Raw genomic sequence first — 16,014 nt, 5'->3', positions numbered from 1 at the left:
CCCTGGTATGTTTTTAAAATATGCATTTTCTTGGGTCCTAACCCAGACCAACATAATCAAAATCTCTAGAGGTAGAGCCTAGAAAGTTTTATCTATATATATAAAAAGCCAGAGACTGTAACACCGTCACAACCATAACGACCTAATGACCAGTCGCTGACACCCACTGTGGCCAGCGAATCAGCCTGATCTGGGCTGGATCACCCCCAACATCCCCATCAGGGCGGGGCCAGCCAGTCAACAGCCTTGGCTGGCAGAAATTTGGGGTCCGGAGACCTTGGAGTTGCTCGGTCTCAGTCTCGGGCAGCTGCACGGGTAAAGCTCTCCTTTGGCAGAAGTGGACCCGGGATCAGGGCGCTGGAATCAGGGATGGGGTGGGAGGCTTTCCTGGTGACCATAGCAGTCCCCGCAGGCCGCGCACAGCACCTGGGTGTCTGGTTCGGTCGGAACAGCGGCAGCGGCACATAGGAACCAGGAGGTGCGAGGCCGGGACGTGGGCTCTTACCCCGCCCGCTGGGCCCAGCAGCACCAGCAGGTGGGCCATGATGTGCAGTGAGGCGCTGGGCGGCAGACAGGAGGGGAAGTGAGCCAGGAGGGCAAAGGCCCGCACAAGACAGAGCCCCGAGCAGCGTGGGCAGGGCTGGAGCTGGAAACCCTGGCGAGGTGGGCGGGGCTGCAGCCCCACGCCTTTTCGGCCTTGGCCTTGGAATTCAGAGGTCAGCCACACTTCAAGAGAGAGGATGTGGTGGAAAGTGGCAAGGTGACAGAAGGGATGGGAAATGTTGTGGCCATCTTCGGGAAACAGCTGCCATGGTCTTCAGTAACTATGAACAGATAATCTTTGGTCTCGGTTCTACAGAAGAGGAAGCTGAGACTCAAAGTAGGGAGCCTTCCGCAACACCTCACCCACTTCTCAGACCTGACCCTGTGTAGCATTGTTTTTGTTGAAAGGAGAGGATCCAAGATGTTTTTCGATCTTTACTATTTTAGGCAGGAAAGAATTTAGCACAGGGAATTGGTGCTTGGGAAATCATCGGAAAGCTGGAGGAGTGGGTATTAGTTTGGGCCCCAGGAAAGACTCCCTGCCCAGTGGGAGGAGCTACCCCTCAGCCACAACTGAATTCTAGGACACTTTGACACAGCTGTGACCCAGGGATCAGGAAACTGCTGCCCCCGCAAGTGCCCTCCAGCTCCCACAAAACAGGTCACGGGGCACTGCCTCTGCCACAACTGCTTGTGCACAGCCTGGATTCCGCTGCAGAAAACCTCCACATCTCTGCAAACATGGTCACCAGCAGCAAACAGCCCAAACTGCGGAAAGATGCTTCTGCCCCACTTCTGCCTTCAAAATATTGTGCAAGCACATCCAATCGGCAGATAGGAATTCATATCCAGAAACCTAGCTGCAGAGGAGTTTGGGCAATTTCAGACTTTCGTCTAGGAGTGAGATCTTGCCCATGTACTTCATGTGCCTGGTATTGATAAAAATGGGGCCTGGCAGGTGGGGCTCAGTGGTTGAGCATCGATCTATGAACCAGGAGGTCACGATATGATTCCTGGTCAAATTTTGGGCTTGATCCTCAGTAGGGGTGTGCAGGAGGCAGCTGATCAATGATTCTCATCATTGATGTTTCTACCTATCTCTCCTTCTCCCTTCCTCTGAAATCAATTTTTTTCAAATGGGGTCATACTGTATATATGTGTTATAACAAGTTTTTTTTTTAAATATATTTTATTGATTTTTTACAGAGAGGAAGGGAGAGAGATAGAGAGTTAGAAACATCGATGAGAGAGAAACATCGATCAGCTGCCTCCTGCACATCTCCTACTGGGGATGTGCCCGCAACCCAGGTACATGCCCTCGACCGGAATCGAACCTGGTACCTTTCAGTCCGCAGGCCGACGCTCTATCCACTGAGCCAAACCGGTTCCGGCAACAAGTTTTCACTTCATAGATCACTAATGTCTTTTCTGTTAAAACTATACTTAGAGAACATTATTTATCATTCATTTTAATTGATCTCAGAGAGAAGGGAGAGAGAAACATTGTTCCATTGTTTCCTGCACTCACTGGACTGGGTATTGAATCTGCAACCTGGGCATGTGCCCTGACTGGCAATGGATCCTCCACTTTCTGGTGTATGGGACGATGCTATGCTGGTAACCTGACCCCAAATTCCAGACTCCAGAACTGTGAGAAAAATACATTTCTGTTGTTTAAGCCACACAAACTTATGATATTTTGTTTTGGCTGTCTGAGCTGACTAATGTATACTAATAAAAGGGTAATATGCTAATTAGACCAGGTCAACTGGACATCTTCTGGCTGTCCTTCCGGACAAAGCCACGGTTGGCAGAGGCCGAGGCAGAGGCAGTTAGGGGCGATCAGGCAGGCAGGTGAGCAGTTAGGAGCCAGTGGTCCCAGATTGCGAGAGGGATATCTGACCGGCAGTTGGACATCCCTGAGGGGTCCTGGATTGGAGAGGATGCAGGCAGGCTGAGAGACCCTCCCACACCCGTGCATGAATTTCATGCATCGGACCTCTAGTTTTTAATAAGATCCTCCAGAATTCTTATGCATACTAGAGTTTGAGAACTATTTCCTAATGGATGTGTCTTGAAAACCCAACATAACATAGTGATAGCAAACATAACTGTTGTAAAAAGTTTTTGCACAACAAAAATTGCCAGGTACACAAATTACTTCAAAAACAGAAATATCACAAGTTTTTCCTTAATTGGGATTACCCACGATAGCATTAAGAAAGCTATTATTGCTTTAGCAAACTTAACACATTGTGGATGAATCACGAGAATTCTCGCTTCATATTACAGTGTTTTACAAAATATCATACTTTAAAAAGATATTAGCTTGTAAGAACATGTAATAAATAACTTCAAAATGCAATGGATAGTTAATTTTAAAGCATGCCTTAAACATTTATGTAAAACGTTTTTTGTCCTAGTTCAATAGAAACTTATCTGGCCACTGGGTAAAGCTAGTAATAAAACTACTGGTCCATAATGTGTTAACAGGTGTAAGTTTTATTCTGTGGGGAAACTACCCCTTACCTTCTGTTGTTCTTCCAGTCTCCCACCTCAAGTTCCAAAGTGCCCTGGTAGTGACGAGTGTGCAAAACAGGCATCAGTCCACCAAGTGTATGGAGGTGCCCACACAAATAAGCTGTAGCTGAACTAACCAATGAAAAATAAACGGAATAATGAATAAAAATAACTTGTGTGGCAAACTCATACAAATATTTCTTCAGAAAAGCAAGATAGGTAGAGCAATATAAAATAACTAAAAACAATTCATTTTCATTTTAGAAGCCTGCCTCACCTCATTATTGACCGAACTCCTGGTGATGGAGAAAGAATAGTAAATGTTGTATAGTGTCCAAACCAAATAGTGTGGTTGCTCTGATTACTTTCCTTTGACAATAATAAAAGCTCCTCCATCTGTTTCTAAAAAGGAAGAAAAATAGAAGAATCTTTTAATTAGGCTCAGGCTGAAATCTAATGTCAATAGATTAAACAACACCCTTCAGATATTATAATAAAAAGTGTATTATGTTTCGGGCTGACACCCTGCTAATTAATGACCTGTATGGACGTTTGTAAGTTTCTAACTGTTTTCACATATAATATAAACAGGGCAGATATTACCCCCATTTAATAGATGAGGGAACAAAAATAATCAACGTAACCTTACATAATTTTTAAAATTTATAAATTTCTTTATAAAAATAAAGAAACACTAACCTTTTCAGCCCTGTATACCACACTGCAATTAATAAAGAGGATACTGATACTAAAAAAAAATACATATTATGTCCATAGAAAGCCTTGTACCTGAATGTTTCTAACAGCTCTAGTCATAGTAGCCAAAAATTAGAAACCATCAACAAATTGCATATAGCCATACAACAGAATACTACGTGGCAATTTAAAAATAAAGAACTGGCCCTGGCCAGTTTGGCTCAGTGGATAGAGCGTCGGCCTGTGGACCAAAGGGTCCCAGGTTCAATTCTGGTCAACGGCACATACCTTGGCTGCAGGCTCCTCCCCGGCCTGGCCTCTGGTAGGGGTTCAGGAGGCAACCAATTGATGTGTTTCTCTAATATTGATGTTTCTCTCTGCCTTTCCCTCTCTCTTCTACTCTCCCTAAAAATCAATGGAAAATCGGGTGAGGATTAAAAAAAAAGAAGAACTGCCCTGGCCGGTGTGGCTCAGTTTGTTGAGCATCTTCAGTGCACCTAGAGGTTGCTAGTTTGATTCCCAGTCAGGGCATTTGCCCAGGTTTTGGGCTCAATCCCTGGTATGGAGTGTGCAGGAGGCAGCCGATTGATGTTTCTCTCTCTCTCTCTCTCTCTCTCTAAAGCCCTAGTTTTGCTCAGTGGATAGAGCATTGGCCCAAGGACTGAAGGGTCCCGGTTCAATCACCAGTCAACGGCATGTACCTCAGTTGCAGGCTCAATCCCCGGTTGGGAGATGTGCAGGAGGCAACCAATTGATGTGTCTCTCTCACATCAATGTTTTTCTCTCTCTCTGTCTCTCCCCCTCACTTCCACTCTCTCTAATAATCAATGGAAGAATATCCTCAAGTGACAATTAGAAAAAAAATCAATAAAAATGTACTTTTTAAACAGAAAGAACTGATACACACAATAATATGGGGTAAATCTCAGAAACATTATACTGAGCAAAAGAAGCCAAATACAAGAGTACATTCTGTATGATCTCGTTTATATAAAACTCTAGAACAAACAAAAGTAATCTATGCTGACAGAAAACCCTGAACAATTGTCCCCTGTAACTGGGGGTGGAGACTGACTTTACAAGATAATTTTCTGGGGTTCTTAGTTGTGGAGAGAGATACACACCAGTATAGACATTTATCAAAACTCTGCAAACAACCTGGCCAGCGTGGCTCAGTGATTGAAAGTCAACCTATGAACTGGGAGCTCACAGTTTGATTCTCAGTCAGGGCAGATGCCCAGGTTTTGGGCTCAGTCCCAGAAGGGGGCATGCAGGAGGCAGCCAATTAATAATTCTCTCATCATTGATGTTTCTCTCTCTCTCCCTTTCCCTTTCTGAAATCAATAAAAAATATATATACATATATTTTTAAACTCTTCAAACAGTTGAAATGAATGCATTTTATTATATGTAAATCATCCCTCAAGAAGTTGATTTCAAAAATAACTTGTACATACGTAAATATACATTAATATTATCTGTAAAGTGCTATTGGCAATAAATTCCTGGGCCCCACCCTAAGTGTTTCTAATTTGATACATTGCAAGTAAAGCCGGGAATATTCATTTTATAAGATTCCAGCCGATTTTTATGCAGATGACCCTTGAATCATACCTTAAAAAAACATTATTCTGAGGAATACATTTAAAAATAACACTTTAATCAACTCGGTCTAAAAACATTTGGTAGACAGGAAACAAAATACACCTACATTAAACAAAACGCCTAATATAACACAATGCATCAGACAATATTCTGTTCACTTGATTTCCAGCCCCTCTACACCCTCATATCACTTTGAATCTCTTGCAGCACTTAGCAAATTCAGCCTTTTATGAGTTATTTCTGCACTGGTCTTATGCCCCACCACTAGGTTAAATATCTTAAGGGGCCAGGAACTTGGCCATATCACCTTTGTATTCTTATACATGGACACATACGTACTGCATATGAGCATGTGCTCACTAAACATTTAACGAGTTGTTATTTGTTGTACCAAGAAATAATGAGAGGTTCTCAGATGTGACTTTCCAGTTTTAATCCAGCTTACAAAGAGTCTTCACCTAGCTTACAAAAAATTGTTTAAAAGGAACTTGTTTATTTCAATATAAATATTGAAAGAAAGAGATAGAGATAGAGATTGTGAGAGTGAGAGTGAGAGAGAGAGAGAGAGAGAGAGAGAGAGAGAGACCTGCAGGGATTTAGGAATATACCATATAGTATACAAAGCTGTATGCCCTGTACCTTGCTAAGTGCATCTTACACTTAGTACGTATTTAATAAATGTTTACTGAATAAATATAAGTATAAAATGTGAGGTACTTCTTTCCCAGATTGTGGGGCAAGAATAGGTATAGCAATAACAGTGCTGAAGTAGCCAATAATTTCTTCTGGCTATACCTGTAATCGCAGGAAACTTTTTTCTCAAGCATTTTTAGATAAGGACTTGTTTCCCTAGGATAATTTTAAGTGAGCCACATATATCTGAGAGAAGTAGGTTAGCTACAAAGAGAAGTGAGATTTTTACTGTACCTCATCTAAAATTCCAAAGAAATTATAGGGCCTCTTAGGCCCTGGGTTTAGGGTGGCATCCACAGAGATGAAAGAATAGTTTCCAAAGGGAGTACTGTGAACATAATGGAAAGAGCCATCCGTACGTATGGCAGAATATTTCCTAAAAAATACAAGACAGAAAAGTTTTAATGCAATCATAAAAAAACTGAATACGTTTAAATGCCCTAATATCACACTGTGGTTTGCCTCCCCTGATCTGACAGAGAAACAAACTGAACTAGATCCACAATGGATAAAGTGTAAAAGAAATTGTAAAGATTTTTATCCCATTGTCTCTAAAGACAGTAACCAACACACAAAGTTGCCAAGTAAAGCAGAGAAGTAGGGGGCGATTTTAAGCAGTCCACTAAACATTTAAAAAGAGATCAGTCAGAACCTAGTGAAATGGTACTTACCAATCATTAAAACTGTAGTGAATAAAATAAAAATAAAAGTTGCTAAAAAAAAAAAAAAACAACAACAAAAAAAAACAGTAGTGAAGTCCTACTAAGTACATAGTAGAATTCTTAGTGCAGTGAGATACAAAAGTGTTTATTTCTTAAAACAGGACTACAGAGGCTTAACTAGCGATAAAACCTTGTAAAGAAGTCATCAAACCAGGAGAAAAATGATAGTCTAGGTATGGGTCAGTAAACCTTTTTCAGTTCCTAAAAACATACTGATAACATTCACAGGGTCCATATCCGGTAATAAAAGTCCTCACCATCTTAAGTGTCAATAGTGTTCAGGTGTCCATAAAGTAGGAGAGTGCAGAGTAGAGAGAAAGGATGGGTAACATCGTACATAAAGTAGGCACTTGTTAAATATTTGTTAAATAAATGTAAGGAAAGTATAGATTACATTGGGGTATACCTATATTATTCAAATGTCAGAACATTGTAAGAAAATACCTAAGTGTCCTATATGACTTTTTACCTAAGAGCACATATGAAAAATACAAATAAACTTCTGAAACTTAATGTGCCATCAGGGAGCTAAATTTAAGCCACAACAGCCATCAACTATATCATAATTTATCATACATATTACAGTTAATAGTCAATTCTATTGCCTCTCTTCTTGGTATTTTTAAAATTTTCATTTCAGGGCTTCTTCCTCATTAAAAAGTTTATTTATATTTTTCCTGCTCAATATGTTTTCAGAGTTATTCTTCAGGATTTTATAATCTCATATGTTGTTTATATTGCTATATTTTTGACACGTTAAAATCCAACTATCAAAAAATAAATCCAACTATTTAAAGGGAGAGGTTAAAATATATGATAGTTAATAACATTTTTTGAATTCTGGATTTTGGCATTCACTGGGGCACTCTTTTTTAAATTATTTTCTTATTTTTTTGTTGACAGTATTACAGATGTCTCCCATTTTTTTCCCCTTTACCCACCTCTGCCTAACGCCTACTTTCTCCCCTCCCCCCCTCCCCACAAGTCTTCACCACCCTATTGTTTGTGTCCATGGACTATGCATATAAGTGTTTTGGTTTCTCGCTCCTCCTCCCTGCAACCCCACATCGAGGTAAGTCAGTCTGTTCATGCTTCCATGCTTTGGGTCTTATTTTGTTGGTCAATTCCTTTTGTTCATTAGATTCCACAAGTAAATGATATCATGTGATATTTGTCTTTCTCTGATTGGCTTATTTCACTTAGCATAATAGTCTCCAGGTCCATCCATGCTGTCTCAAAGGGTAAAGGGCCCCTCTTTTTTTACAGCTGTATAGCATTCCATTGTGTAAATGTACCACAGCTTTTTTACCCATTCATCTATTGATGGGCACTTGGTCTATTTCCACATCTTAGCTATTGTAAATAATGCTTCTATGAACATAGGGGTGCACATATTCTTTCTGATTAGTGTTTCCGAGTTTTTAGGATATATTCCCTGAGGTGGGATCACTGGGTCAAATGACAGTTCCATTTTTAATTTTTTGAGAAAACTTCGTACTGTTATCCATAGTGCATTCCCATTAGCAGTGAACTAGTGTTCCCTTTTCTCCACATCCTCTGGGGCATTCTTAAGCTCAAGATTTAACTTGAAGATTTCTTTCCTTCAGGTTGATATTTCTGTGATAGATAGATAGATAAATAGATAGACAGATAGATATGTAGATAGATATGTAGATATATGCTATTTATTAAACTCAGATAGGTTAGGCAGTTAGGAACAAAAATCTATATATATAAAAGCCCAAGCGACCGTCACAACCGAAACAACAGAAAGGATGACCGAACAGGCTGCGTGGGGCGACCAGGCTGGCAGGGGGGTTAGTGACAGATGACCAAATGACTGAGCAGCAGGCTGTGTGGGGCGACCAGGCCGGCAGGGGGGGCAGTGAGGGGTGACCAGGCTGGCGGGGGGTGGGGGGAAAGTTGGGGGCGACCAGGCCAGCAGGGGGGCAGTTGGGGTGACCAGGCCAGCAGGGGGGGGCAGTTAAGGGGGACCAGACAGGCAGTCAGACATCTCCCGAGGGGTCTCAGATTGGAGAGGGTATAAGCTGGGCCTAGGGAACCCCTCCTCTCTCCCCCCTCGTGCACGAGATATGTTGCACTGGGCTTCTAGTATATAGATAAGAAACTTTAAAGTGATTAAGATCTTTGTAATACTTTAAGAAATAAAAATTATTAAAATATTAAAAAAAAAAAAAAAGAAAATGTTTCTTAACTCCATTCCCATAGTCACAATCAAAGACACAGTTAATAGAAAGTGAAATATTTTCATCTCTGTCCTTTTCTTTTCTCACATTAACAAAAGAAGAATACCTCTTCTTCCAAGTTATGGGGACTAATTATATGGCAAGCAATTCTTTTTGACATATCATCCTCAAATTGATGCCACTATTCCCATATCCAGGAACTTAGATAGGTTTGTCTTCTCAAGCCCTTTTCATACTATGACTGGACTACTGCAGGACTCTCCTATTTGGTATCCATACAGCTCCAGTCTCTCTCTCTCTCTCTCTTTTTTTTTATCCGTATCTTTTTGTTGTTGTTGTTGTGCAATTGTCTTTATAAAATACTATTTTCATTATGTTACTTGTCTTCTTAGGAACCAAACTGGATTATGAACTATTACTCATCCCATCTAAATCTCTATGCTTCTCACTTAAGACTTCCATTAAATTGGTCCCAAGACACCAGTCCTCATTATGAACCCTAATTTTGGTGATAACCAGTTTCCTTACTGCCCCTAAAAGTTCATTCTAGCTTTTAAAGTTCAGAGAGTTCGCTTTATTTTGTTTTTGTTTGGGGGTTGGTTTTGTTGTTGTTGTTTTTGCCTAAAATATACCACTCAAAGTATCTTACTTTTTGAAATGCTACCCCTCTTTTAAGACTGAACACAGCCCAGCCAGTATGGCTCAGTGGTTGAGTGTCAATGTATGCACCAAGAGGTCACTGGTTCGATTCCCTGTCAGGGCACATGCCCAGATTGCGGGCTTGATACCCAGTAGGGAGTGTGCAGGAGGCAGCTGATCAATGCTTCTCTCTCATCGATGTTTTTATCTTTCTCCCTGCTCCCTCTACCCTCCTTTCTCTAAAAAAATCAATAAAAAATATTGAAAAATAAAAAAGGCTGGACACAATTTTCACTTCTTTTCTAGTCTTCTTTAACTTACAACTAATAAATAAATAAGTTCTGAAGACCTAATGCACAGATAGTAATTATAGTCAACAATACTATAACTTCTAAGATGAAAAGAGACTAGATCTTAATTCTTCTCATCACACACACACACAAAAATTATGTGACGAGACAGAGGTATTAGCTATGGTGGTAATTATACTGCAATATATGAATATAACATATAAACATGCTGTATACCTTAAACTTACACAATACTATATGCCAATTAAATCCAAACTTAAAAAAAATTAAATTAAAAATAAAGTCTTCTCTCTGTCCACTCCAAGCTGACCTCCGCCTTTTCTGATTTCTCAGAGTGATTACCATGTATAACAATCTAGCATTTCATCAACCATTCCTTCATGTTCTTTTCTAGTTGTTTCCTAAACAATTTTTATCACCTTAAGCTAGATAGACTTCCTTGAAGGTATAGACTATATTTTTTAATACTAACTTTTTTTATTTTGTAGGTGACCAGTTTAATAAGTGAACTTACATACAAGGGTTGTTTAGGTGGCTGTATGACCGGTGGATCTACACCCATCTGCTGGAATCTTAAACATTTATACAGAAGCCTTACAAATATTAACTCTTGTATCTCTCATACTATCTAACCGATGAAGGGCTCTCAATAAATATCTGCTACTTGACTGACAATGCAGAAATACTGTGAAATTATAATCAAAAGAAGAATCTTAACACATTGAGATTACAGAATCAGTTTTCTAACTCAAGATCCTTTCACATTCACAATCTTTTTCATATTCATGGCACATAAAGAAAACTTTAATATTTGTGTGACATTCTGGAATGAAAGGATAAAGCAGCCAGAGGTGACCAAATGGGCACTTCAGCCACCCTAGCGGGTGAGAAAATCAATATCTCAGCATTCCTAAAACCTTTAGTATTCTAGTTGACAAGCTATGATCTAAATGACTTCTGCTATGCATCAATGACAATAAATAAATAAATAAATAAATAAATGTCTATGTGGAATATTACAAGTACCATTACCCAAGAAAAAGCATGAAAGCACATGGAATAAAAAGAATTAAAAGAAAAAGTTCCAAAACAAAAACAAAAAATTGAATGTCATACACATTAAAAAAAAAAAAAAAAAGTTTCCTTTTCTAAATTACCAGTTTCTGTAAATAGAAATTTATCTGTTAAAAAATGTTTTCACCCATTCATTGACTGTACCCTTCTTGTAACACATGATGGTCTGTCTTCTGTTCATTACAGTACCTGTAATAATTCTCGACGCTCTCCAGACTTGGAACATTGAATGAATCTAATTAAAAAGAAAAGAGCAAACATCACCTATATTAAAAAGAAAAATGCACCCTGGCCAGTGTGGCTCAGTTGTTTGGGCATTATCCCATGCACCAAAGGTTGCTGGTTCAATTCCTAGTCAGGGCACATGCCTGAGTTGTGGGCTCGATCCCTAGTGGGAGGATGTGGGAGGCAGCCAATCAATGTCCCACTCTCACATCGATGTTTCTCTTTCTCGCTCTCTCGCCCTTCCTCTCTTTCTGAAAATCAGTAGAAATATTTTTTTTAAAAAGTGCAAACATGTTAATGACTAAAGAAAAATTAGAATTCTTTCAATAACAATTTAAATGGTAGAATGCCAATAAATTAGATTGATAATTTTTAAAATTTGAAAATAGAATTCAGATTATCTGGAAACTTGTTTAAGGCATCTAGTATACTGGAGAATAATAAATACTTTGAATTATGTACTATTTAGAATACACATCAATTTGAAAGTACAAGACTGGATGGTTATTGCTGTTGTTTTGTGTGTGTTTTTAAAAATATATTTTATTGATTTTTTACAGAGAGGAAGGGAGAGGGATAGAGAGTTAGAAACATCGATGAGAGAGAAACATCGATCAGCTGCCTCCTGCACAACCCCTGCTGGGGATGTGGTCGAAACCAAGGTACATGCCCTTGACTGGAATTGAACCCAGGACCCTTCAGTTCATAGGCCGATGCTCTATCCACTGAGCCAAACCGGTCAGGGCTATTGCTGTTGTTTTAATCATGTGATTCTGGAAGCCAGCAAGGACTGGATTGACGCCTGATATATGGATACATACCAAGTGCCTCTAAAAAACAGATTACTTTGATAATAGCCCCTCTCCTCTTAAATCTTAAAGAAGATTCAGTAAGAAAGGAATTACATAATGGTAAGGGTTAAGGTTCAGGATGTCATAGAATAGTTATCTGGAAATACAGTGATTTCATAGTTTGGCAGACTGATTGCAACAGCTGAAACTGCTTCAATTCCAGGAATCCACTACATTTCTAATAACCTTAGAAATTAATCTGTAAGTCCATTCTAGCCCCAAAGAAATATAATGTATATGTAACTTCTTGCTTAGTAAGAGAAAAATTGTTATAAATTTTAGTAAAGATTAGTTTCTCCTCCTATGATAGCACAGCATGTATATATATGCTCATACCATAAACATTTATGCCTATTCAAGTTAAGTTAGATTTTTATGAACTCCGAGGACTATGCAGATTATTTAAACACAGGAGTCTATTTGATATATCTTACTTGAAATAAGTCAGCACCTTGGCTTGGAAAACTTTTTAAAAAAATACACATATTTATTATTTATTGCAAAAGAATTTGACCCGTACCACTAATTAGGATCAGGGAAAAGGGGAAATGTAAATATAGCAGAGAAAGTTGTAAGCCAGATATCCTATTTTCAATTTATAATTCATAGTTGCTTTGTAAGAAGGCATCTTTTAATCAAACCAAGAGCTGTATATTTCACCAGATAGACTTATCTGCTTAAAATAGTAGAGTTTTTAAAAATATAATTAGGTACTTACCACTAATGAATAATCAAATGAAGCAGACAAATTAAGTAACTAACCAGTAAGAAAGTCAACCTTTATAAAACCAGCAAATCTACTACCATCATGATACTTTTGGAGAAGAGTTCATTTCCTTACTATTACAACAATGATCATCTAAAAACAGAAAGGGATTATCCATTTCTCTCCTCATGCTGATGGGGATTTATTTGCAATTTCAATTTATACACAGTAAAATTCATTCTTTGTGATGTACAGTTCTATGGATTTTGAGAAATGCACAGTAATATATGTACCACCACAATCAACATACAGAACAGTTCCACTACCCACCAAAATTCTCTCTTGATGCCTCTTTATAGTCAACCTTCTCCCCATTCCCATCCTCCTGGCAACTGCAATCTGTTATCTACCCATAGTTTTGCCTTTTCTTGAATGTCATAAAACTGGAATCATACAGTATATAGACTGAGAAGTTTGGCTTCTTTCACCTTGAAAAATGCATATTTTTTTAAATATTCACCTGCATGGGTTTTGCTAGAAGCTTTTCTTCCATGTAAAGAAGAAAGGACCATACCAACTTTCCCCTCTAAGGTCAACATTGACATCTGTAGTTTTATTTATTTATTTATTTTAAAAAATATATTTTATTGGTTTTTTTACAGAGAGGAAGGGAGAGGGATAGAGAGCCAGAAAGATCGATGAGAGAGAAATATCGATCAGCTGCCTCCTGCACACTCCCTACTGGGGATGTGCCCGCAACCGAGGTACATGCCCTTGACCGGAATCGAACCTGGGACCCTTGAGTCCACAGGCTGATGCTCTATCCACTGAGCCAAACCAATTAGGGACATCTGTAGTTTTATATTTACTTATTTTTTAAATATATTTTTATTGATTTCAGAGAGCAAAGGAGAAAAAGATTAATGATGAGAGAGAATCACTGATCAGCTACAGCCTGCATGTCCACACTGGGGATCAAGCCCGCAACCTGGGCATATGCCCTGATGGGGAATCGAACCATGACCTCCTGGTTCATAGGTCGACGCTCAACAATTGAGCCACACTGGCCAGGTGACACCTGTAGTTTTAAAATCACATATCAGAGTTGTATTTTCAGAATTGTCGCCTTTAGTATCTCTAAACCTAGGTTACAATGTCCCATTTTATAATCTAAATGAAAGAATCTAGGCTCTTGGAGGAAATAAAAATATAGCCTTAATTATATGTGGGTCTTGACTCTTACCATGATTTCCTTTGACATCAAGCCATTTGGTTTTTTCCATGACCCTTGTCTTCTTCAGAATACTGTGGTAAGTTTGCCATTCTACCTTCTGCTGCATAGATCCCAACAGGTCCTTTGTTTTGGCATCTGTCAGATCTCCTGCAGATTTACATAAGAATTGAATCGCAATACAAAATAAACCCCAGAGGAGGTTCAAGGTTCAACTTATTTTAATGCACACTGAAGGAACAGATACTTAAAGTATTCCACATGCGTAAGCATAACCACTTTTGAGTCCATTCATTTGTTCCTTATAGCTTAGCAAATGCCTATTTAACCTCCTATATTAGAAATGGGTTGTGAAAAAATATATCTTTAAAGAGAGCATGGACTGACCAGTGTGGCTCAGTGGATTGAGCACTGACCATGCACCGAGAGGTTGCTGGTTCAATTCCCAGTCAGGGCACATGCTCGGGTTGCAGGCTGCATCACCCATAGGAGGCAGCCAATTGATATTTGATGTTTCTATCTTTCCCTCTCCTTTCTTCTCAATCTAAAGATCATTAAAAAAATAAAAAAAGAGAGCATGGGACCCTAACAAAAATTATAAGAAATTCCAACAGTCTGGGCAGGTGCCTAATGGCAACGGCTGTAATCTAACCAAGTATTATTTTTACAGCAAGAAGCAATCTGGAAGGTGTAGATTGGACAAAGAAATACCAAAATTTCTAGAAAACTAGACAGACCCTTGAAATAGAAGTTTGCCATAAGATGAGGACTACTATTCCATCATATCAGTAGAGGTGTTTCAGTAAGGGAGGTGGGATGAATCCCCTAGTAGACAAGATAGATGCTCCTTTAGCTTCTCCTCCAACATGGTTTGGGAGCAAATGGTTAGGGGTTTGAAAACTCTAGGGAACCCAAGTCTCAGAAGTACCAAGGGCTGAAGAAAAAGTAATTGAAATCCTGAGTAATTGAAGCCTCAAACAATTGACAATATAAGATTAACTGTAAAAAACATGGAAATATGAGTGCGTTTTGTTTTAAAGGTAACTTTTGAGTTGTGGTTAAAGGGCTTTCCCTAATCCTCTCTCAAATTCAGGAATGCAACATCAAAAACAGATACAAATACAGCAGACATTAAGATGAGGACAGAGTCCTGCTTCTACCGCTTTAACAAAACCTTGCTATGACAAATCTTTTATCCTGGATCTTGATTCAGTTATCCACAGGCAAATGGAATTATAACGTGTTATCTCCTCTACAGGAGGAGGGCTCGCCTGGGGCTGGGGCTATAGTGTTTCCAATGTTCCCAAAGTGAAGGGCTGCAGCCCTGGCTATCATTCTACCTTCCGGACCACAGAACAACAGGATAGCACAGCAGCCTTCCCTACCTGTTGCTAGGACGAGAGCTGGTTGAATGATGTCAATAGTTTCAGAACAGAACTTTTCTAAGTCTGCAGCTCTGCCTGGGTCATGAAACCTGCTCAGGTGAAGGTCGGATATCTGCCGAAAGCAGGTATTAAACAGATATCTGAGTCAGGAAGAGGCAGCACGTACAGAGCGACCCAGCGGCTCTCTATGGGGGTAGGAAAAAGCAAAAATGCAGTGCAACAGAGAACCCACCCCCGCCAGGGAAGGACCGAGGCGCCCCCCCACCCCCACCCCCGCCCAGGGTTTGGGGCCTGAATGGGCACGGGTGGGCACGGGTCCTGCCCCCGCGGAAACTGCCAGCGTCTCACCGAGTCCTGCCAGCTCTGCACCCGGCCCTCCCCCCAGCCCCCCGCCCCGGCCAGGCTCCCCCAGCGTCACCTGCAGACCCCAGAAGATGTTGCTGGCCCCGGGGCCCGGCGCAGGGTGCGGCCTCCTGGGGACGCGGGTCTGGGGCAGCGGCGAGGTCTGTCCCGCCAGGCCGTAGTGCTCCAGGAGCACGGCCGTCAGCGCCGCGGCCACCAGGCCCGCCAGCACCCGGAAGGCCAAGCGGCTGCAGCCATCCTGCC

The 16,014-nt window shown here is 40.2% G+C and overlaps 1 protein-coding gene across 19 annotated transcripts in view; it reads right to left on the bottom strand.

Moving 5' to 3' along the window:
* Positions 1–16,014, bottom strand: part of TMEM62 (transmembrane protein 62) — a 62,672-nt gene that overhangs the window by 26,243 nt on the left and 20,415 nt on the right. For 8 of the 19 annotated variants that reach the window (XM_023757543.1, XM_023757540.1, XM_023757545.1 and 5 more), the window contains exons 2-6: positions 14,036–14,173; positions 11,200–11,245; positions 6,292–6,433; positions 3,341–3,465; positions 3,073–3,195 (exon numbers count right to left, since the gene is read on the bottom strand). In XM_023757543.1, coding sequence (XP_023613311.1) covers positions 3,073–3,195; positions 3,341–3,465; positions 6,292–6,433; positions 11,200–11,245; positions 14,036–14,173 — 574 coding nt within the window. Of the gene's footprint in view, positions 1–3,072; positions 3,196–3,340; positions 3,466–6,291; positions 6,434–11,137; positions 11,246–14,035; positions 14,174–15,408; positions 15,594–15,826; positions 15,993–16,014 lie in introns of those variants that run through there. The other 11 variants (XM_023757554.1, XM_023757556.1, XM_023757546.1 and 8 more) reach the window with 11 other exon arrangements.

Source organism: Myotis lucifugus, unplaced genomic scaffold, assembly GCF_000147115.1.
Source record: "Myotis lucifugus unplaced genomic scaffold, Myoluc2.0 scaffold_109, whole genome shotgun sequence".
Lineage (NCBI taxonomy): Eukaryota > Metazoa > Chordata > Mammalia > Chiroptera > Vespertilionidae > Myotis > Myotis lucifugus.
This window is presented reverse-complemented; position numbering and strand designations above follow the sequence as displayed.